This window comes from Martes martes, assembly GCF_963455335.1.
Source record: "Martes martes genome assembly, chromosome: 7".
NCBI classification, from domain to species: domain Eukaryota; kingdom Metazoa; phylum Chordata; class Mammalia; order Carnivora; family Mustelidae; genus Martes; species Martes martes.
In genome coordinates, this window is record NC_137894.1 from 46,620,827 (window position 1) to 46,645,522 (window position 24,696).

General features: G+C 44.4%; 1 protein-coding gene across 2 annotated transcripts in view; it reads left to right on the forward strand.

Annotated features, from left to right (window-relative positions):
- Positions 1 to 1,736: 1,736 nt before the first annotated feature.
- MAP2K1 (mitogen-activated protein kinase kinase 1) overlaps positions 1,737 to 24,696 on the forward strand; it is an 87,018-nt gene continuing 64,058 nt past the window's right edge. The window contains exon 1 of one of the 2 annotated variants that reach the window (XM_080809570.1): positions 1,737 to 2,310. In XM_080809570.1, coding sequence (XP_080665696.1) covers positions 2,231 to 2,310 — 80 coding nt within the window. In that variant the 5' untranslated portion in view covers positions 1,737 to 2,230. Of the gene's footprint in view, positions 2,311 to 13,541; positions 13,610 to 24,696 lie in introns of those variants that run through there. The other variant, XM_080809571.1, reaches the window with a different exon arrangement.

The following is a 24,696-nucleotide window of genomic DNA, read 5'->3' on the forward strand; positions in this document are numbered from 1 at the left end:
CCCTAAACAACCACTAGTCAACTCTCTGTCTCTATAGATTTGCCTATTCTGGACATTTCCTATAAATGGGATCGTACAATATGTGACATTTCGTGACTGACTGCTTTCACTTAGCATCATGTTTTCAAAGTCATTCATGCTGTAGCATGGATCAGCCCTTCATTCCTCTTCATGGCTGACTAATATTCTGTTGTATGGGTATGTCACCTTTTGTTCATCCATTCATGATTTGATGGAAATTTGGGTTGCTTCCCCTCTTTGGCTATCATGAATAATGCTTCCATAAACACCTGTGTGTAAGTTTTTGTATGGATATACTTTTTTCATTTCTCTTGAGCATATAGTTAGGGGTAGAATTTCTGGGTCATACGGTAACTATATTTAACTGGAGGATTTGCCAGACTGTTTCCCAAATTGTCTGCACTACTGTACATTCCCGTATTAATGTTAAAAATTAAAAAAAAATGTTTTAAATTGTTATATGCATAATAAAAAATTCAGACAGTACCAAGGACTACAAAATGAAGAGTAAACCTTATTCTCTTTATATACAGCAAACACCTGGGTGGCTGACACTGTGCTCTGGACCAGCAGGTGCAGGTGCTTAGTTTGTTCTGCATAGTTAATACCTTTAGGACTGAATAGAGGGGGGAAGAGAGGGACTGAATATTTGTTTGTTTGTTTATGAGAGGGGAGAGAGACTGAGAAACCAGGGGTGGGGCAAAGGGAGAGGGAGAGACTCTCAAGCAGGCTCTACTCCCAGAGTGGCAATGGATGCTGGGGATCCCATGACCCCCCGCCACAAGATCATGACCTGAGCAAAAATCAAGAGTCTTATGCTTAACCAACTGAGCCACCCAGGCACCCCTGAATTTACATTTAAAAAAAAAAAGTCTATGGTACCTCTTTTACTTTTTTAAGCTCTTTATTCATCTTATTTCTTTAAGTTTCATATAACTGGAATTATTGGTTTAAAGGTTTTTTTTTTAGAGGGGGGTTTCAAGGCCTTAAAAATTTTTATCAATCGGCTCTCAAAAAAGGTTGCCTAGGGCGCTGGGTGACTCAGTTGGTTAAGCGACTGCCTTCGGCTCAGGTCATGATCCCAGGGTCGCTGGATCGAGTCCCACATCGGGCTCCCAGCTCCATGGGGAGTCTGCTTCTCCCTCTGACCTTCTCCCCTCTCATGCTCTCGCTCTCCCTCTCTCTTCCTCAAATGAATAAATAAAATGTTTAAAAAAAAAAAAAGGTTGCCCAATTACAATCTCATCAGCATTTAGTACCCATCATCAGTACCCTCATCAGTAGATCAATAGTGTGTAATACAATTTTATATAAATCTGTGTATCTGTTTGCTAGTTTGTTAGGCTCAAGGAGTGTTTTGACAAGTTTTCGAGTTCCTTAGGCTCCCTCTCTTCTAGAAATGAGAAGTTTTTCCTTACTCATTTTATTATTTCATCTCCTTCAACGTGACTCGGCCCGGGGAGGGCGCTCCAGACACCGCAGAAGAGGAGACAGCCCGGCGCCCCGCCACGTGAAACCCACCTTAGCTCCGTGAACTGGGATGCACGACCTCCTTTCCTGGTGGGTCCACCTGAGTGTCGCGTGGCAGCAGAGGGCGCTGTGGAGCCAGCGTCGGACCCCGCCCCCAGGGCAGAACGCCGCGCCCCCGTGACGTATTTCCGCGTCATCTGCCGCCGAGGCGTGCTCCCATTGGCTATCGGCGAGGCAATAGGGGCGGAGCCGAGTGGGTGTGTGGAAAGCGCAGCAGCCCCGGTGGAGGGGCGAGGCTTCCCTCTTCCCCGCCCCTCCTCCGCTCTCCATTCCTTCCCTGGGACGGCTGCGCGGAGCGGTTGGAGCGCGGCGCCGGCGGCGGCGGTACTTTCCGGGCTGAAGCTGGAGCAGGGCTGTGGCGGTGTAGATCGAGCCTGAAGGACGGGTTGACTGAGGGAGAGAGGGAGGGAATCCCGGGCTGCCGAGCTGCGCCGGCGGGGAAGCCCTTCGATTCGCTGCGCGCCAAGGCGAGCCCCGGGCGAGTGGGGCGGGGGTCCCCCGAGACCGCCAGCGGCTCCTTGGCGTTGACTGGACCACGCGGGGCGCGCCCCCCGAAGGCAGCTCCGGGGCCCGCGGCCCCTACTTGGCCCTGCGCGGCGGGCGTGGGGCAGCTCAGAGGGAGGAAGCAAGAGAGGGGCCGCCCTCCCCTCGGAGTTAGAAGCGCCTTCCCTGGTCCAGAATGCCCAAGAAGAAGCCGACGCCCATCCAGCTGAACCCGGCCCCCGACGGCTCCGCGGTTAACGGGACCAGCTCGGCGGAGTAAGTCAGGGGTGGGTGGCGAGCGCTGGTCCGGGATGCAGAGGCCACTGCTGGGGTGTAGGAGCCCAGGCGGGTGTGCGCTGCGCGCCGGGCTCCGCTCGGGTTCGTCACGTACGTTTCAGGCTGGCAGGGGCGAGGAACTCCCGGCCGCCGAGGTATCGGTGACTAAGCACAGATTGTGCTCCTGACTCAGACCCGTCGGTGGACCCAACGAGCCCCAGTTTTCCCCCTCTCCCGACCTTTGCAGTCATCCTTGGCCACTGGCCATTCACTTTCTCCCCCTGAAAGATAAAAACTGGTTCATCTCCCGTTCCCCCCCACCCCCACCCCCAAGCTGTTTTCCTCAGATCGTCTGGGATCGTGGCCTGCGAAGGGGAGAAGGGAGCAAATGTGCTGGAAAGAATTAAGATCGCATCTGCGTCTTTGAGACCGGCTCGGGGTATGGAGTGCGGAGTTGGGACGAGCAAGCCGCGTCCTCACCTTTGTGCTTGACACCTGTGGGCCGGGAGTGCCGCCTCGTTGCGGCCGCTGGCTGGCTGGCAGGGGCGTGTGTGCACAGGTATCCCGGGTGGCTTTTCTCTTGTCGACTTCGGGGCCTCCGGGTCCTTGGCCTTCTTCCTGGAAACTATCTTGTCTTCTTCGTCTCACTCTTCATTCATTAACAAATCCCTCCTCACCGGTGACTCTCCTGGCTTTCCGTACTTTACCATGAGCCCTAAACTGACCTGAGACGTGAACACCCGTAGCCATGAAAACCAGCGCAAGGTGCTCCATCTCCGCAGCTTCCAGTGTTGCTCACAAGCCGGCACTTTATCTCATCAAACAGTGATGAGGGCTCTTTCGTGGGGTGTTTCCGAACTCCCACAACTCTTTTTGCGTCCTTAATAGGGAACAAGACTGTTAGGGAGAGAGACCCGGCTAGCTGGAGAATTAACCAGAAAAGATTTGGTTCTTAATCTTTATCTGCATACTGGAGATGTATGGAAGCTAGCTGATGAAATGAATGGAGTAGGCCTGAACTGTCTGCCCTTTGGTGATTTCTATAACCTTCCTTTCTCTCTTTAGATTTTAATAGCCTGGGGACCTGCTGGCTTGGTGACTCTGTCCATCCCTGTAATGATCACAAGGCCAGTGGAGGACCTGTGGTGTGAACTCAGTTAGTTTCCTCAGACCTGTTCCCAACAGATGCTCTTCAGTTACTGTCATGTCTCTTCTGTGTGATATTGGCTTGCACAGATCAGATTCTATGCAGACAGTCATTCAGGCTTACTGTACATAATTTTACCCCCCCCTTTTTAAAAGATTTTATTTATTTATTTGACAGACAGAGGTTACAAGTAGGCAAGAGAGGCAGGCAGGGAGAGAGAGAGGAGGAAGCAAGCTCTCCGTGGAGCAGAGAGCCCCATGTGGGGCTCCATCCCAGGACCCTGGGATTGTGACCTGAGCCGAAAGCAGAGGCTTTAACCCACTGAGCCACCCAGGCGCCCCTAATTTTACCCCTTTAAAACAATTGACATCCCCCCCAGCACAGGGCAGGACATATTTTGACCACTGTGCCTGGTTGAATGTTGTGGCCTGACCATCCTGCCCATATTTGATTTGGAGGTAGGTACTTAGTGAAAGTACCTGTTGTCATTCTCTTGTTAATTGTGGCGCCACACCTGTATTCTTGCAAATGGGAGGACTCTCATTAAAAAATACAGGGGTGCCTGGATGGCACAGTTAAGTGTCCGACTCTTGGTTTCAGCTCGGGTCATGCATGATCTCGGAGTCCTGGTATTGGGTCGGAGTTGAGATCAATGAGGAGTCTGCTTGAGGATTTTTCTCTCTCTCTGCTCCTCCTGCTCGTGCTGCCTCTCTAAGATAAATAAGTAAATCTTTAAAAAAAAAAATACAGACAGCAAAAGAATACTCTGGAGTTGGTGGCAGAAAAGTTTGGTGGGACTGGGAGATTCTCAGCAGTGGTTAGGAGGTTGGACTCTGGAATCAGGCTAAGTTTGAAGCCTGCCTCTTTTACTTTGTGGTTTTGTGATCTGGGACAAGTTATCAGTCAAATCTTAGAGATAAGGCTTAGTTAGGTTTAGTTTTGTCATCTGTAAAAATGGAGCTAATGATAGAACCTACTTAGGGTAGTTTTGGAGGTTAAATGAGCTAATACGTAGTAAACTTCCCATAAATGTTAGTTTCTGGTGCATTTGCTACTGGATAAATGTTGAGAAAGCTGAAGGAAACCAGAAGGTAATTTCCATTCGTGGTGGTGGATATGTGTGTTAAGGTGCCTTTGCTTCTGGATAAGCGAATTCCCACAATTGCTTAGTTTTTTGTGCCATCTGCATCTACCTCCATGACTCATTGCTGTGTTACAATAGGAGGCATCTTTGTGTAGGCTGCCTGAGACAAACAGGGACTGTTCCCCTACATTTCCTGGCACTAAAGGGAGGAAAGCTGTACACATATTCATCTTTCACCTTCGAGAGAGTTTCTCAAGTAAGGCTGCTGTTCTCGTGATTTCTGTGATTAGACCAGGGCACAGTTTGAACATTATCATGTCATGTAAACTAAGGAAGAAAAAAAAAATCCGTTGACATAAAGGATCTCTTGGTACTAACTTGGCAAGGTTATTTCTCCTCTGTGGCTCCTTGACACTTTGGATTTACCTCTAACTTAGCACTTAACACATTCAAGTGGAGCTGGGTACATGGGACCTGAAGTTTATGCAAGTTGCCAGGGTCCTTGAAGAAAAAAGAGTGCAAAAGTACCATTTTTGCAAATTTTTGCAAAAATGTATGAGCGTACTGCACGGGTACTAAGCGTTAGCATGAAATAAATTGGAAGTAAGATAATAAATATCAGCCCCCTGTTTCAAATGTTTTCATGGTTCCATTGCAGTTAGAATGAAATCCAGACTCCTACTGGGCTGTGAGACCTAGAGATCTGCCCCCTGTGGCAGCCCCCCCCCCCCATCTCTTTAACCACATTTCCTGCTGCTACTTTCTTCCACCATTCTAGTCCTCTTTCACTTCCTCCTGGGGATGGTCTGTACCCCCTCCAGGCCCTTGCACATGCTGTTCCCTTAGCCTAGAATGAATCATCCCTTCCTCTTCCCAAGCTGGGAAGGAAGTAATCATCATCTCTACCTAAATGACATTTCCTCCGAGGTGTTCACAGACCACCTTATCTGTAAGGGAGGTCACTTTCCCGTGTCATCTGATTTTTTTTTTTTTTTTTTTTTTAAAGACAGGGAGTTTAAGAGTGCCTTTCTTTCTTTCTTTCTTTCTTTTTTTTTTTTTTTTTTAAGTAGGTTCCACACCCAGTGTGGGGCCCAAATTCATGACTCTGTGATCAGGAGAGTTGCATGCTTCACGGACTGAGCCAGCTACGACCCCATCACCTGATTTTCTTTTTTTAATGAAATTCATTCACCATCTATAATTTTTTACTAGGATATCTTAAATATCTCTCTTTTTTGTACACCATAAACTGTAAGGTTAGTACTGCCTTTTTCTGATTCAGTGTCCTGTAAGTAGTCCCTGGGATACAGTAGCTGCCATATAGTAAGTGCAAAAATGCTTGAGTAAATCAGTGAGTGACTTAAATTTCTAATATTTGCACAATGTGTTTAACACATCTTTTTGTACTTTTTCATTTATTTACCCCTTTGCTGTCATTTCCCTCTCCCATTTCCTTTTCTTTCACAGGCACTCACCCACTCTAGGGTATTTAATATTCGGTCTTACAGTTCCACCCATTTGTTGGTATGTACCTTTGGGAGGTAGATGGTATTGTTTTGTGTGTTTCTGCGCAGAGAGTGCTGAATGTGATTGTGCTGTTATTCTGCCTTAAGAAGGGAGATCCTGCCATTTGTGACAACATGGATGAACCTGGAAGACATATTAAATGAAATAAGCCAGACACAGATAAAAAAAAATACTGTGTGATCTCACTTATATGTGGAATCTAAAAAAAAGGTGGGGGAATAAGTAGAAACAGAGAGTAGATAGGTGGTTACCAGGGGTGGAGAGGTGGGGGTATTGGTCAGAGGGTACAAAGCTGTAGTTAATGTAGGATGAATAAGCCTAGAGATCTAATGTACAACATGGCGGCTGTAGTTAATACCACTGTATTAAATGCTGGAAATTTGCTAACACAGTAGATTTCAGGTGCTCACATAAACCAAAAAATGGTAACTATGTAAGGAAATAAATAGTTTTGTTAATTAGCTTGACTATAGTAATTGTTTCTCTGTATGTGTATCAAATCTCATGTTGTACACCCTAAATATATTCAAAATTACAAAAATTATAATTTATAATTTTATAAAATTATAAAAAATTATAAAAATTACTGTTGTGCTGTAAATATGCCTCAGTTGGGATAGATTAGGTTATGTTGAGGTTACAACCAACCAGAAAATCAGTAGCTGAACACACTTGCAGGTCAGTGGGAGTCTCTGTTCACTGGATTCCATTAGGGATCTAGGCTTACGGAGGTACCATCTCTGAAATATGCTCACGTGAGAAGGGCATCTTGTGAACCGCATTCTGGCTCCTAAAGTTTTTGTTCAGGAGTGACACAGGTTGCTTTTGCTCCCGTTTCATTGGCTGAAGCAAATCATACGGCTGTGCTGACCTTCAAAGGAGTAGGGGCTTTTTGGAAGGAGAACCAGGAATATTTGAACAGAAGCAATGACCACCCCCAGCTTTTCTTCCAGTTTTTTACTTTTTTTTTTTTAAACAAAATACCATGTTTCTGACCTATTCACGATGCTACATGATACTACTCATTATTTGTCTTGTTTGCAGAGCAGTCTTGGACATGTACCACATTTTACTTATTATTCTATATCAGTTCCCCTAGAATGAGACAACTGTTTTCAGCCTTTTGCTACATCAAATGGTACAGTCATGACCATCATTGTGCATGGCTCCCTTTGGACCCTTGTGAGAGTTCCCTATAGGGTGTACTCAAATGGGATTGCTTGGGGTGTGTCTCCTACCATGATGAGGCACTTGCTTTATCTCTTTCTTTGTTTCTGAAAGAACACTTTTTTGTTTAGGATTTTATCTATTTATTATTTATTTATTTTAAAAGAGTTTATTTATTTATTTGACAGAGAGACAGCAAGAGAGGGAACACAAGCTGGGGGAGTGGGAGCAGGAGCGGGAGCGGGAGAGGGAGAAGCAGGCTTCCCACTGAGCAGGGAGCCCGGTATGGGGCTCTATCCCAGAACCTGGGATGGTGACCTGAGCCAAAGGCTGTTGCCTAATGACTGACCTGCCCAGGTGCCCCTAAGATTTTATTTTAAAGTAATCTCCACACCCAACATGAGGCTTGAACTCACAACCCCGTTATCAAGAGTTGCATGCTGTACCAACTAAGCCAGCCAGGTGCCCCTTAAAGAACACTTTTCATCTCCATGAGGAGAAACTTGAGCCCTGAGAAGAAATCCCAGCATAGGGCATTTCCCAAAATGTCACTTTTTGGTTGACTTCAAGCAAGTCCTTTGTACTTCCTGACTCTTGTTTCCTTATCTGTTCAGTGGAAGGAGGGCCTTACAGAATCTTGACCTTAACGGCCTACCAGGTCCTACCCTATCAGGTCCTTTGTGTTCTTCCTCTGCCCCCTCACACCTGCCCTTCAGTCCCACTGTACGCTGGTATCTGGTCTGCGGTGGGTGGGGCACATTCCCATCTCAGAGCTCTTGCATTTGGCATTCCATCTACCTGAAAGCTCTTCTTAAAAAACCTGCTTCCTCATGTCCTTCAGACCTCTGTCTCCAGAAATGTCTCTTCACGGAGGTCGTCCTTGTTCACTGTCTGGTCTATAACACAGCACTTCCTGTCTCTGCCCCTTCGCTGTGCCCAGTCTTTCCTCAAGCACTTAACCACTAACTAACATTGCACAGTGTGTGTTCCTCTGTGGTCCCTGCCCGGCTAATGTGGAAGCTTCACGAAGGTGGGGGCTTGGCTTTGCTCCTTGGTCAGTGAGTAGAACAGTGTCTGCTCTTCAGTAGACACCTGCTGATGAAATGAAGCATTCCTACCCCGAATGAGTATCGGGAAGATTAAACAAGGTAACTCATGTAAAACTCATGTAAAAGAGCTTTGAAGGTCATAAAGTGGGGCAGAAACGGGAGGGTGGGTTGCTTGGCCTTGGTGGCACAGATTTTGGCTTTTGAACGGTTTCACCATTCATGTTTCACCTAAAACATGCAGACTGACTTCACGATTGTGCTTGGAGCATAGTTCCTGGCATCATTTGTCTGGGACGCACGTCTGTTAGGATGTGAAGGCCCTTCAGGAAGGGGACAGCAAGGTTACGACAGGTTGATGTGCTTTTCGGGGGTCTCTGATGGCCTTTTTGGGTTGTGTACCATGATCACTAGGAGCCTTTCAAGTGGTTTTAACTTATTTTGTAGTTTTGAACGTGGACGTGTCTCCCTCTTTGTTGCTGCAGTAACGAATACTGGTGCTCTCATTTGAGAACAGCCGCAGGTGAATAGTCTGCGCTCTTGGGAGGAATGCCTGTGCTGTTGTTGCAGCGGATACAGAAAGGGCACACAGATTCCTGCAGATGACTTCACCGTGGCAAGGAGATATGGGGGGCCCTTGTTTGAACATAAACACTCAGAACATTCTACTTTCATGAATTTGTTCGTCTTTCAAAGAAAGGGAGAGGATATGTTAGTAGAGTAGGTATTGGCCCTGCCTTCCCCATCTAGTTTGGTTTTTCTCTCTCCCAGTTCACCTGTTGTGGTCCGCATTGACCCTTTACTGTCCTGCCTTCACCCCAGCATATTGCTTCCTACCTCTGGTCTTGCTCACATTGTTTCTTTTGTCTGGAATGCCCTCCTCTGCTTTCCTCTGTGATTGTATTTTTGTTTTATATTTGCCACCACACTTTAGCTTCTGTGAGGGCAGACACCATGACTATCTTGTGTACTTATCTTTCTCCAGCATCTAGCAAGGTGCCTGGAATGAGTGTATGCTGCCCATCTTTCAAGACCTGCCATAAATTTCATCTCCCACGTATACATCTAGGTAATCCTGAGATTATGTAGATTATGTAGTGTTTTCTGAATAACTCCATGTTATTCTAGGACTTGTCTTCAAGACTGCTTCTTAATTGCTAATCTTGGCTATGTCATTTAAGTTCACTAAGCCTCGGTTTTCCTTATTAAGAAAGTAAGGGTGATAATGTAACAAACCTGTGAAGAAGGCAGGCAGATGAGCATCATCTGAAATAATGTATATGAAAGCACTTTATGATTACTGGAATGCTTTTCAAGGGGGAAGTGTTGTTAATGATGCCCCTTTGAATTCTTCCTTCTCAGAAAGCTGTTATCTTTTGCTCTTAATACCAAATTACAAATGTTGATAAATCATGTTAATTTGGACATTTTATATGCTGCCTGTCTTTTAAAATCTAAGCCAAATCTGCATCTTATCAAGCCTTGAGACCTAACTTCCTGTTTACAACAAATGCAGGGACAGAGGTACAAGATAAATGACACCAGGAGGAAACCATCTGACAAATCCAGGATGTGGAACATTCTCTATGACAACTGACCTAGTCTTTTTAGAAAGTCAGTGTCATGGGTAAAAGCAGCGGGAGTGGTGTGGTTCTAGAATAATGGACTAAAGAGACATGCCAACCAAATGTAATGCATGAACCTCAGGTGGATGCCGAATCAAAAATGAAATAGTGACCAAATGCGTTCTTGGGACAATTTGGGAAATTTAAATAGAGAATTATTAATTTTTTAGATGTTATGTATTATTATGTAGGAAAAAGTTCTTTTTTTTTTTAAATTATTTAATTTTTTATTTGACAGAGAGAGAGAAATCACAAGTAGGCAGAGAGGCAGGCAGATAGGAAGGGAGAAGCAGGCTCCCTGCTGAGCAGAGAGCCCGATGTGGGGCTCGATCCCAGGACCCTGGGATCATGACCTGAGCTGAAGGCAGAGGCTTAACCCACTGAGCCACCCAGGCGCCCCGTATGTAGGAAAAAGTTCTTCATAGGTGATGCATGAGACTCACTTTGAAATGGTTCAGGTAAAAAATGCACATACACACATAGTAGATAAAGCAAATGAGGCAAATTGTCTACAGTTGTTTAGTTGGTTAGTTTATGAGTTTCCCTGTTTTATTCTTTCCATTTTTCTGTATGTTTGGAAAAATTCATAATAAATACTTGAGTTCCCAAAGAACAAAATTCATCCTGAGTCTTAAGCCCTTTTTAATGTTAACTCTCATTTTCTCTTAACCCTTTTGTACTTCTGGTCTATGTTGTGTAATGAGAATCACATTAAATAGTATCATTTTAAAATCATAATGCTTTCTTATTCACTAAGTGTGCCTTTTATGTCTTTTTTTTAAAGATAATTTTTTTTAAAGATTTTATTTATTTATTTTACAGACAGAGATCACAAGGAGGCAGGCTCCCTGCCAAGCAGAGAGCCCAATGCGGGGCTCCATCCCAGGACCCTGGGATCATGACCTGAGCCAAAGGCAGAGGCTTTAACCCACTGAGCCACCCAGGCGCCCCCTTTTATGTCTTTTTTCCCTTAACTTGATTAGGGGCCATACCTTTTTGGATCCCTGGGTTTATAAAACTGCTGATACAGTTAATCATTTTTGGTAGATTGAACAAAACCAAAGTAATGTTTGTTTGTTTATTTTTAAGAATTTATTTTATTGTTTTTTTAAAGATTTTATTTATTTGACAGACAGAGATCATAAGAAGGCGGAGAGAGAAAGAGAAGCAGGCTCCCTGATGAGCAGAGAGCCCAATGTAGGCTCGATCCCAGGACCCCAGAATCATGACCTGAGCTGAAGGCAGAGGCCTTAACCCACTGAGCCACTGAGGCACCCCTATTTATTTTTTAAAAAGATTTATTTAGGGGCAGATCCTGGGCTGTTCAGTCAGGTAAGTGTTTGCCTTCACTCATGTCCTGATCTCAGGGTTATAGGATCGAGCTGCACATTGGGCTCCCTGCTCAGCAGACAGTCTGTGTCTCCCTCTCTCTCTGTCCCTCCTCCCCGCTTGTTCTCTCTCTCTCTCTCTCAAAAAAAAAAAAAAAAAAAAAGATTTCTTTATTTTAGAGGGTGGGGGAGCGGGAGGAAGAGAGAGTCTTAAGCATATTCCGTGCTGAGTGCAGAGCCTGTCGTGGGGCTGGATCCCATACCCCAGAGATCAAGACCCCAGCTGAAATCAAGAGCTATCAGATTCTAACTGACTGCAACACTCAGGGAGCCCCAAATTATGTTGAAACAATGAAACTGGGGCACCTGGGTGGCTCATTTGGTTGAGTATCACACTCTTGGTTTGGGTTTAGGTCATGATCTTGGGGTCCTGGGGTCCACGTGGGGCTCAGTGCAGAGTCTGAGATTCTTTCCCCCTACCTCACCCACCCCTTCTGCTCCTCCCTCCCCTCAAATAAATAAATAAAATCTAAAAAAAAAAAAGGCAAATCAGAAACAAACTGATAACCACCAAAAAACCTCTTTGCTAGCTTTCCTCAGTATGAATTGGTCCTATTTCCACCAGCTCCCCAGGAAGCACAGGTCAAGCAAATGGTGAATGTTTCTGACATGTGGAGAAAACAAACCCTGAGAACCCACAGGCTGGGCAGAAAATGAGGTTGAGCCTGAGAGGAAAGCTTAAAGTCCCAGTTTTGTTTCTGTTTTCTTCCAGAAGCTTCCAGTTCTTAAAAATCATCTGTCTTACTGCTGCTTGATTGTGTTTTTACCTCGAGTCCGAGTCCGGTGTCCTCGTTCTGTTGCCCAAAAGCCTGTGAGAGCTGTTTGGAGACTCCAATACCTGTTTGCTGAGTTAACCCCTCCCAGGATGAATGGTGTTTTGTTTTAAAGCAGCAGGTGTTCTCTGGATTCTGGCGCAGGACAGCCTCAAAGAGCTGATCCTGCCTCTGATTTCTCAGTGTAGTTCCCAGGGGCATCCTGCTTTGATGTCAGCAAGGTAGTCAGATTAAGAAGAGGTTGCAGGGCGTTAAGAAGAAGTGGAGAAGGGTAATGTGACCTCTTTCCCCCTCACCCCTTCTTTGAATATTGTTAACATCTTTTAAAGAAGGAAACTATAGACATTAAACTTCCCGGTTTAACTTTTTTTGGACATTCCTTGTATATGTGGCTGTGATCAGTTGATGAAGTCTTCCTCCACCCTCCAGCCCCCCTCTTAACTTTTCATGGACATAATCCTCTTGGTTGTCGTATATTTTTGGCTGAGTCTGGCTTTCTAAATGATACTTTGTTGATGAGGTGGCTTCCAGATTTTGTTTTTTGAAGATTTTATTTATTTGAGAGAGAAGGTGCAGGGGGGTGGGGTGGGAGGAGCAGAGGGAGAGAGGATCTTAAGCAGATTCCCCACTGAGTGCAGAGCCTGACTTAGGGCTCCATCCTGAGACCCTGAGACCCTGAGATAATGACCTGAACCGAAACCAAGAGCTGGGCACTTAACTGACTGCGCCACCCAGGCACCCCCAGATTTTCATTATGTATTGATAGTCTGGCAAATGTTCTGAACCAGTTTGTTTTGTTCTGCTTTTAGATTAATTCATACACCAAATCAGAGGCAATGAACCATGTTGCCGCTGTTTGTTACGTATTAACAGAATATGTTCCAAAAAAAGATGGAACCAATTATATTTCAACTGTTTCCTCAAGCTGCAGAAAGGTTTTTTTTCCTTCTTCTTTTTTTTTTTAAAGCTCTGATTTTTTCATAGTTTGGTAGGTGGAAAGGGCTCCTTTGAAGGTCAATCTGCTTTACTTCAGGTGTTAGCCAGGCTGTGTTTTTGAAATGGGATTATTTTCTATATTTAACCGATTCATTTGAACTAATATTTATTGAATGCTTGATGTAATTTGCTATGCTGGGAGCTGCGGGAAGTTGAGTAAGATTTTCTTTGTCTCTAGGGATTTTAAAACCTCATTAGGAGGACGGGGAGAGGTCGCAGGGGCCCAGGAAGGAAACAAACAGCTGCCGAGGAAGAAAAGGGCCCTGATGTATGAAGAAAGTACTGTCAGAGCTCAAGGAGAGGAGGAAGAAGGCACATCCAGTGGGGGAGATTAGGAAAGCCATCACGGAAGAGATGACATTTGAGCTGGGTCTTGAAGGATGGCTAGGATTTCCATGGGAATGGAGGGGGGCAGGGCATGGCAGGAAGAGAGCAGAGGATGAGTGGCTTCTCATAAGTGGGAAAGCCTGGGATGCCTGGAGGAGCTGGGAAGTAGTTGAGTGCGCTGGTGCATGGGTGCAGGTTGGAGGAGATGAAGCTGGAGAGGTAGGTGGGCTGGTTTTCTGATACCCGCTAGGCATTTTGAAAAAGTCACATGCAAACTTTTCTTCTCTGATGATTTTTTAAGAGGTATGTCTAAACAGCTTTTATGTGTTTTGTATTTTATGTGTTCATTCATGTCTTTTATTAATCTACCCAGTTACTTGTCTGGTGGTTTGTTGAAGTCAGTATGCTCTGTATTTTAAAGTTTTATCAATTATGTGGCTGCAACGTTGTGTCATTGGTGAGGTTTTCCTTTTATGTCATGTGAAGAAAAACATTTTTTTTGTCTTTAAAAACATGTCTTTTGTATGAGATAGCCCTACTTCTCTTTAGTATTTAGACGTATCTCTTCACAACTTTGTGGGAGTTATGTGGCTTCTTTTTCTTATAGCCATTTCTTTCTTGTATGGTTAATTCTGTCCCATCTGGAATTTATTAATGTATTTGGTGTGAGGAATGGGTCTAGTTATTCTCCACAGTGTGTTCTAGTATCTTATAGGAATTTATTAAATATCTATCTGTTGTATTTTCAGGTTTACTTTTATTTGGTAGTGGTGGTATTTTGATGTATTTCTAAAATTGCCTTTTAACACTTATGTAGGGTTGATAGTTTTTTTTTTTCCTTCAGTTTGGTGGGGTTAATGAAAACGTAATTTAAAAAATTTTAAAGGTTTTTTTTTAAATTTTTAAAAGATTATTTATTTATTTGACAGAGTTCACAAGTAGGCAGAGAGGCAGGCAGCGAGAGAAATGGGGGGAAGCAGGCCTCCCGTTGAGCAGATAGCCCGACGTGGGGGTCGATACCAGGACCCTGGGATCATGACCCGAGCCTAAGGCAGAGGCTTTAACCCACTGAGCCACCCAGGCACCCCAAAGGTCTTATTTTTTAGTAATCTTTACACCCAACTTGGGGCTTGAACTCATGACCCTGAGATCAAGTGTGGCATGCTCTACCAACTGAGCTAGCCAGGTGTACCTAATGAAAACTTTAACAACTCTCATGGTGTACCTTTCCATTTATTAATGTCTCTTCTCTCTCTCCTATTATGGTGTTATAGTTTCTTCTGAGTAACTCTAGTGTGTCCTGAGTTAATATTTCAAAGGCTTAACATTTTGATATCATTTTTTTCTTAATGCCATTGTGACTGAACATTTTTTAATTTGTATTTTCTATCTTGGCCATGATTTGATTTGTATGAATTGTTTATGTCCTGCAGCTTTGTTAAATTCACTCATAGCTACTAATTTTTTTGGTTGACTGTACGTGCATTTCTAGATTTACTGGTGTCCTTTTTAAAACATAATTTATTTTTTCCTCTGAACATCTTTATATTTTATAACCATCTTGCTTTGCTCTCAATAGCAGTTCTTGTGTCCCAGGGGAACATTATTAAGTATAATGATGCTTCCCAAGGACCTTCTGGGCAAGGAACATTTCTGCTTTTTCCAAAGAGTCATGAAAATAGGAAGCAGCTGCCTAGCTTAATAGAAGCAGAGCCTGTTCGGGTGGGATGGGACCTTACAGATCCTTTAGCCCCCCTGCCTGCATTTGCGAGATGAAACCAGACCCAGAGAGCAGAAAGAACTTGCTGGGAGCTCATACAGCTGGAATGGAGGAGTTGGTTCTCAGACTTTCATTTTCCTATGGTGTATATATTACATGTTTTCATTTGGGATACTTGGTTGGAAGATGTTCTAACCAGGTCTACCCACCACTAAATTTTGGTAAGTGTATCCGGTATTGTAAAAAAATTTTTAAAACTAATAATTGGAATTTTTTCAAGAAATAATCGAAATTTTTTCAAGTAATAATCTGAAGCTCTTGAGAAGGCACCCCTCTGTATCATCATTCTCTTAGGTGTTTGAGTGAAAAGGGGATAAGGAAATGAGGGGAGGAAAGGGTATTTTAGTCCAGGATCCTTAGTAGGAGGGCCTATTTTTAAGCTTCATAATGTCAGTTTTAAAAGCAGTGGTTTTCAAAATAACCACAGACAAAAGTCCCCTTGAAATGAATGCCGTTCTGGAATTGACCTATTTTGAGTTTAACTGTTCCCAAGAAAGGTTCAGAATCTTCAATGCTTTTACGTGCATTTACTTTTCAGACAAAGTAGAACAGTAAGTTGAGAGAATGATCTGCATGGGTTCCAGATTCAGGTTAAATCTAGGAATATGGGAGGTTGTAAGCAGACATGACTGGCCAATCATATTGTTGTACTTACAGGCTTGTCTGGATCCAGGATAATTATAGTCCCTTCTTTATTGAGTTGTAAGTTACATTTCCAAGTTAGTTTTAAAAAATTAGACCTTCACCACATTTGAGAGTCTAGAGTCAAAGTTATTTGCCCAATTTGATTTCGTACCATCCTTCAGAAAACAGTCCTTCCAGAATGGCCTGTCGGGGGAGGCCTCAGAGGTTAGCAAGAATGCCAAGCCAACTGTAAACCTTTTGTCTGATGGTTTACTGGAACCCAGACTGCAATCCTACCAAAATGCCAGCCTGTATTTCATCTTCTTCCCCCTCATCCCCCAACAGGAAGAAGGCAGCAGCTTAACATTCCAGTAATTATTAATAGAAAATTAATCCTGCTTCTGTGCATTCATTTAGGTCCAGTATAAAACTTGGTCATTGGTGCCGTGGAAAGATTCCATTCACTAGAGGATAGGCCAGTGGAACACTTGGACCAGGCTTTTAACACATATTAAGTAGAGACTGGGGTGCCTGGCTGGCTCAGTCATTAGAGCATGCGACTCTTGATCTCGAGGTTGTAGGTTTGAGCCCCATGTTGGGTATAGAAATTACTTAAAAATAATTATTTTTTTAAGGTACTATTTATCTTTCAGAGAGAGAGAGTACAAGCAGGGGGAGCAGCAGGCAGAGCGGGCAGAGGGAGAAGCAGGCTTTCTGCTGAGCAGGGAGCCTGACGTAGGACTCCATCCCAGGACTCTGGGATCATGACCTGCGCCAAAGACAGACGCTTAACCAACTGAGCCACCCAGGCATCCCAAAAATAAAATCTTAAAAAAAAAATTTTTTTTTTTTAGATAGGGACTGCAACATTTTTTAAAATTTTATTGGAACACTCCCTTCTAAAACATAGTCTCTTTTGCCTTGTTTTATTTTGGTAACTAAACTAATGCTGGGTTAGCCATAAATGTAGTTTGTTGCTTTTCTATTTCTGAGTATTCTGAATCACTGAGCAATTACAAAATGAAAGGTTATCCTAAAGCGTTTCCAAATAAAGAAACCATAAAATATTAGGGGAAGTCAAGGGGAGAGTTAAGGAGGGAAGTACCAGAACCACCAACAGGTGTTCTGGTTGCATTGAAAAAAGTGTCAGCTTGGTATGCAATCATGGGGAAGAGTTTTGTGAATTCCTGAATGCTGGTGTGAGGTGGAGGGGACCCAGAGTAAGCGGAAGTCAGCAGTTCCGGAGGCGCAGAGGACTTGGCTTGCTCGCTCACAGCTGAGGACCTGAATCAATTCCTGAGCAAGTTGCATTCTGGAAAGATAAGGGCTGCATCTGTAGGAGCACAGTTGTTAATCTGCGGGGTAATAATTAAGAACAGGTCGAGATCAGGAAGGAATAATAGGATGAAGTCCAAAGACGTGAAACTTGAATCCCTGAAGGACACCATAACTCGAAAAAGAATCAACATTTATTGAGAGCCTGTCTGTTTCCTATTTACATGCATTATCTTGAATTTGCATTAAAATTCTGCAAGAAAGGTCCTAATATTCTGTTGTACAAATAAGGAAAATGAAGTTCAGGGGAGTTAAGTAATTTACGAAATTCGCACATTTAGAAAGTGGTGGGACTCAGTTTAGAAGCCAGGTCTGGCCTACTTGAACATGTTTCTCCCACACAGCTGTCCAAAGATCATGTAAAATGATAGAGGTCTTTAAAAAAACAGGTTTTTTTTTTTTTCAAAGTAAGCCCTACGCCTAGCGTGAGGCTTGAACTGACAACCCTGAGATCAGGAGTTGCATACTCTGACTGAGCCAGCCAGGCACCTTACTAGAGTTGTACTTGCCAAAACTGGAGCCACTAGCCATATGTAGCTATTGAAATTTCAATGTATTAAAATTCAGTGAAGTTTGAAAATAAAAATCAGTTCCTAAGTTGCACAAGCCACACTTGAAGGGCCTGGGGCGGCCTGTGACTAGTGGCTACTGTATTGGAGGGCAGAGATTAGAACATTCCCACTGTTGGCAGAAAATTAGTGCCTAGCGGTCATCCAATTTTACCCTTTTATTTATTTTTGCCTCTTGTTTTGTGAAGGAGAAAATGAGGGACAAAGGAAGGAGGTAACGTGTTCAGTGTCCTTTGTCTGATTAATCTGGGCCTTTGGGCTGATTGCCTGGTGGCTTTCCCATGGTCCACACTCTCCTTTAAAAACAATTAACAGGCCAGAGGTGTGCAAGAGGAGTGACTGCCCTACTGTTTCAGCCTTGCCTGGCCTTCAAACTAGATTCTTTCTCCCAGAGTGCAACCCCATGTTTTCCTAAGTTCAAAGGGCATATCCGGATTAGTTGCCTCTAGGAAAATGAGAGAGTTTTGTTGGAAAGGAATTCCATACTAAATGTATGAAACAGTACTTTGATTCCCCCGGTTCGTGCTCTGCCTTCCTACCAAGCACTTTGTAGCTGAACTTGCAGCTGCTTGCCATTTGTCTTCCAATCAAGGCCAACTTCAAAACGGTTCAGATGACAGAGGTATGTATACTTTGAATAGAAGCAGCTGCTTGTTGTTTGCTGTGATTCAAATGGCTTTTATGTGAGGGTCAAATAGATTTAGATTATGACTAAAATTACAACAGTAGGTTTTATACTTCTGTGTTAAGAATATTCAGGGGCACCTGGGTGGCTCAGTTGTTAAGCGTCTCCCATCAGCTCGGGTCATGATCCCAGGGTCCTGGGATGGAGTCCTGCATCGGGCTCCCTGCTCAGTGGGAAGCCTGCTTCTCCCTCTCCCCCTGCTTGTGTTCCTGCTCTTGCTGTCTCCCTTTCTCTCTCAAATAAATATAATCTGTAAAATAAAAAAGAAGATTGAGATGTATTAACATTCATTTAACTGATTTTTTTTTTTAAGATTTTATTTATTCATTTGACAGACAGAGATCACAAGTAGGCAGAGAGGCAGGCAGAGAGAGAGGAGGAAGCAGGCTCCCTGCTGAGTAGAGAGCCCGATGCAGGACCCGATCCCAGGACCCTGGGATCATGACCTGAGCCGAAAGCAGAGGCTTTAACCCACTGAGCCACCCAGGCGCCCTAACTGATATTTTTTACATATTTTATTACATACCTAGTATAGACCAGGCACTGGGCTGAGAAATGGATGAAATGGACTTTCGCTGAAGATGGGAAAGATGTCAGTGTTCTGGGCGAGTCTAATGCACTTTAAAATCTTGCCTGAGTTTTATTATCGGCATTTGCTATCCGTCTATTTACATACTGTTTTAGTCTTGAAATGCAGTGAAAGCTCCAGCTTGGATCATTGGTTTGAAGTAAAGTGAAGAATCATGTGCAAATGTCCTTTTAGTAGATGCTATTAAAGCCATTTAAATTATACACGCCAGTGTCTTAATGACTGCCTAAAGTGTATGTGTGTTTTGGAGGGGGGGATGGGCACGTGGGAACAATAAGGAGGCATTGTACTGTGGAAATATTTTTAGGAAGCCTTAAATGTAATACTTGATTTCAGTATATCACTCATTGGTTTAGAAAGTTGTCTTTTAGAAACAAAGTTTGGGTTTTTTACCTAAAGAAATGTTAAAGTCACATGTGTGAGTATGATCAGAAATCAAAAACAAGTTGAAGTGATGGTAAGATATTCCAGTGCCTGTCTTTTCGGAGGGTAGGAAGGCAGAGGTGGACAGGACATTAAAGATGGCAGGCACAGTATCAGTGAGTCCTGATGTCCAGTCTTTAACTGCCTGAGGTGGTGTGGTAGTGGTGGTGTTGGGGGGAGTGTGTGGGCAGAGCACCTAGCCGACTCCTTGTCTAGTTTTATAGAGTATGGTCTCATTTCTAGAAGGTTGGGAATGAGCTTATGAGAGTTTTGGAGTCCAGAGGCCCCAAAGGCAGGGCGGTCTGAGGAGCACATAGTAGTCCCTTCTTGGAGTTAACGGATGCTAGCCCTGCAGCAAAGAGCCCAGCTTCCCAGTCCGGTTTTAAATAACTGTTTGTACCTCTCCGGGTGTTTCATTTGAATCCAGAAATCAACCTCTTTTCCAGAGGGCTCTGCAAGTCTGCAGGCTTCAGAATTGTCAGGCTGCAGTACTCTTGAATAACCGTGCCTTGTGTGGAGGGAGAGTGAGAGCTCAGCTCCTTCCCTGGGAGAGCTGTTAACTTGCCACGTGACCACCCTGTGCCTGCTTCTCTTCGAAGTGGGCTGATGGGAATGGCTTCCTACCTTTCAGGGTTTATATAATGAGTCCACATGACCATACAGGTCACCAGTGAGCACATTTCCAAGCTCACAGTAGGTATCAAGTGGATTAAATTTTATTATCAACAGAAATCTTGGAGGTCTCTCTCGGCAGTCCTCTTTTTTGGCAGATGAAGAATCCAGGACTGCAAAGAAGGGTTAAGGGGAGTTGGGCTTCTCACACAGTAGGTTCTACTGTGAAGGCGACTTTAGAGTAAGCGTGGCCTGGAGACGATGTGACATGGAGAAAAGGCTTTGGAGCCTGCAGGCATCACTTTGAATCCTGACCCTGCCTCTTACTCTCTTGAGTGATCTTGTGCAAGTTCTTTCGCATCCTTGAGTCTGTTTGCATATCTGTAAAATGGGTATAATGACACATACCCAGCAGAAAGGACTCGTAGACACTCCATGTGTGTAAACTGGTTTTTATGATTATTAGGACTGATGATAAGGGCCAGGACTAGATTCCCTGGCAGGGTGCCTCATTCTCCATCAGGTGAGAAGGAGAGAGAATTCTCACCTCCCAAAGCACTTCCAGTGATGGGGCTCTTCAGCTGTTCTTTATCCAGACAGGCAGAATAGAGGCAATGCTGGGCATACTTGCAATTTGGAGGGAGGAAGCAAAAGAATTATTTTCAGTGAAACGGGAGGCTGCAGAAGGTGCCCAGGAAAAAACTGCCACACAGTACATCCCAGCACAGACTTCTAGCTTCTCCAGGACCACCATCTGCCTGACAAGAAGCAGCTGTGCTTTCTTCTCCGAGAGTTTAAAGAGGATTTCCTGGGCTGTGTGTGTGTGTGTGTGTGTGTGTGTGTGTTTAGGAAAGGGAAGGGTAGACACTGACGTAAAGGGAAGGTAATACTCCTGTGCTTCAAGCCAGATGTTGGGGCTTCTGCTGTAGGTGGCTCTTGGGTTCCACTTTTTCAAAGCTCATCCAGACGGCTTCCCCAATGCATCCAGGGCTCTGCTCAGACTGCCTTCTAGGGATTCCCTTCTCTACCTTTCAGTCCATGTTGCAATCCTAATTTTGTGTCAAAGCTCAGTTTTTGTAGGTCACTTTTCATCTTATTTTTTTTAAAGATTTATTTACTTATTGTAGAGAGCGAGCATGAGTTGGGGGAGGGACAGAGGGAGAGAACCTTTGAGTAGATTCTCTGCTGAGCCTGGTACTGAGCCTGGTGCTGAGCCTGGTGCGGGGCTTGGTCCCACAATCCATGAGATCATGACCTGAGCTGAAACCAAGATGCTTAACTGACTGAACCATCCAGGTGCACCCATAGGTCATCTTTTGTGAAAATCTGTCACAGACCTGTCCTCCCCCTGACTCCAGGCAGTGGTCATTTTTCCACCCTCCAGGGTGCTCTGTAAGCATCCTATCGCACTATAGTTGTGTGTGGAACTTCTGTCCAGTTGGACTGAAAGTGGGGAAACCTGGGACTAGGTCTTATTCATCTTTATTTCCAGTGCATGGCATGCTCCCTGCTGTCTGGTTTGGTGAAATTTTGCTGAGCGACTAAGTCCTGACACTCTTCCAGACGTCAAGGCTCTGCTCATAATCCTTGCAAAGTCTGACTTTGACTTATTTTGATGATTTTCAGTTTAATATTTTGGCACAAGAAGGTCACAGTGTTGGTAGTAATCATACCATTTGTTCTATGAGGCTTTGTATAATCTTCATTTTTTTTTTTTAAGTTATCTCTCTGTCCAACACTCAAACTCATGACCCCAAGATCAAGTGTCCCATGCTCTACCAACTGAGCCAGCCAGGTGCCCGCTCCTCATTGTTTTTAATCCCTTTGTTTCCTCATTCAGCCACATGAGGCCTGTGGGATGTGTGTTACCTTTACTCAACAGATGGGAAACTGATTCTGGTTAAGGGTCTTGTCTATTTCACACCAGCAGCAAAGAGTGTTTATAGTCCTCTATACTGCCTTTTCAGCCAACAGCCCCTTCCTTGCCCAGAGGGGAAACATTTGGGGAGCATATACTCGCGGTGACATCTTCCCTATTTTCTGATGTTCCCTCACCCCCCTGCCTGGCACAGAGGGAAGGCTCAGGGAATGTTCGGAGCCGGATGCATCAGCGAGCCTCTTTTGCCTGCTGGGCTGAACACTTATCCCCAGCAAATGTTGGGCTCCTTGATGGATATGTGACACTGGTGGCTGAATATACACGGCACCTGTGGCTTTTCACACTCTCCCCCCACGCCTCTCCAGGGACTGGGATAGGACAGATGGTCATGGACACAGGATTCTCAGCTCTGCATCTTCTCTGCAAATCACATTTGGGGGAAAGTGAAGTTTGTGCAGTAATGCAATTTCGGTAACACAGTTTCATACTGCCGGTGAGTTGTTTAACACTCTCCGGATAAATCACACTTCAGCAGAACTCATCTGGGAACAGAGTTTAATTTCACTGTGGGTGGCTGTGATTCCCACCCACCAGCCCTCCCACCCCCCTAATAAATCTAGGCTGATAAGGTGAATGCAGCTCTAAGCCAGCCTATTTCTGGACCCAGGATAGCATTACATTGTATTAATCATCCTTTTCACCACCAACACCTTTCATTCCTTCTCCCCTGAGGATCACTGCTTGTCTGTCCTTAAATGTTAACAGATGGAGAAGGTCTTCATAGTCGTCCTCCTGCATGTGTGATGAAGGGATTGAGGCCCAGAGAGGCTAGGTGGCTCATGGCTACTGAGCCACAGCCTGAATGGAGATCCAGGACCCCTGACTTTTCTCTAGTGCCGGGCTCCTGTTTTCAACCCTGCCCTACCGCCCACCCTTTGATTCTGTTTTACCACCCTTTGATTCTGTTTTACCGCTCGGGAGAGTCTGTGTGTTCTGTTTAGAATGAATAAAGGGGACCTCTTTACTGTTAAATGCCCCCAGCACAGAGTGAATTCATTTCCTCTTAACCCTTAACAGCAGCTCTTGACATGTCTTTGGTAAGGGCCATGAAAGTCTTGACAATTTCTGTATGGTCGCCTGCAGCCTAGGGGTAACCTGGTTCGGGTTGGACTGATAGGATTTAGCTTTTAGGAAAAAAAAAGAAAAGGAGGAATGATAAGAGTATGTGGAGAGAGAGAGAAAAATATATTGTTAAATTCTCTCTTAACAGTGTATGTTTGGCTCTTTGACTCTAAAAATCACCATATATTGACGTTTCAAATACGGCAGATGAGACATATAGCCTAAGAACTGCTGAAGATTTTTAAAACGTACAAAAGGTCCAAGCCTGGAGCTTGAAAAATACTTCTCATTTCTCATAGAAGCTTCATTGTTCTATGTTCTCCTGTTACTGGAGTTGGGGCATGCTGGGAGCTCAGCAACTGGTGTGCCATTGACTGTTCTCTGGTCCTCCCCTGTGGGGGGGTGGGGCAATACTCTTTGTCTAAGTGGGAACCTTTTGAGAGGGACACACATGCCTGGCCAGCCAGTGGGGCCCAGTCGACCTGCACGGGGGTGATGTGTGTAGCAGGAAGCCAGTTGTGACACAGCAGAAGATAATTTTCCTCTGTACAGGATCTTACATGTAGAGGTAGTTAGTGTTTATTGATTTAAAAAAAATGTGTCTTTCTATTCTTGACTACAAAGATCTCAAGGCTCCTTAAGGGGAAAAGAGGAGCTTTATTATGCCCTGCTCCTCTTCTAATTCTGTGACCAGCTTCCCCACAGTTACAGACTCTGTTCTGGAACTTAGTGGGCGCTCTGGCTTTGTGTTGGAGGAGTAGAGGCAGACTGGCAAGGGTGGAGCCCTCCACCCCTGAGCAGCTCTGTCAGTTGGACCTAAGGTCTGGCATCCCTAGCTTCCTCATTAGTTAAGTGTGGGGGAGGTAATAATACCTAACTTACAGTGTTGTTTTGTGGGTTAAGTGTAAAGTTGTTAGCATAATACCTAAATCATAGTAGGCACTCAATAAAATGTTACCCATGACTTTGTACATTTCCTTTGGGATTTCTCTGTCAAGTTTATTGCCACTGTTTGTAAGTCTACCCTCTCCTTTAAGGTTGAAGTCCAGTATTATCCTGTCCATGAAACTTTGCCTGGTCTCCCTTAAAAAACTTCTGGTGGAACTGTCCATGAACTACTTGGGAGTGTGTGTGTGCTTGTGTGATCTTCATGTATATCTGTTGTTTCATTATCTTCATTGTGAGCTTTTGGAGACTAATAGCTTTGTTTTGATGCCCTATCTGTAGTCCAGGTCTGGTGTGTAGTGAGTGGTCTGTAAATGTGGAATGAATGAATGTTGGTATTAGCTTACAGAGCTCATGTGGGACAGGGGATTTGCTTCATTGGGTTTTCCCTGATATCAAATACAATGTTATGTGCATTGAGTTTCTTATAGCTCTTCTTGAATCCTTTCTCTCTCTTTCTTTTTTTAATATTTTTATTTATTTATTTTAGAGAGAAAGTAAGCATGCACACACGTGTGAGTGGGACGAGGGGGCAAAAGGAGAGAGAGAGAGACTCCTCAAGCCGATTCCGCACTGAGTGCAGAGCCTGATGTAGGGCTTGGTCCCAGGACACTGAGATCATGACTTTAAACGAAGTCAAGAGTCAGTTGCTTTCTTCATTTTGTCCTTTTTGACTGATTAAGCAAAGCTGGACCAGTTGGAGCCCCCTGGTGGGACCAAGGGATGTGGCTCCTGCGGGACTC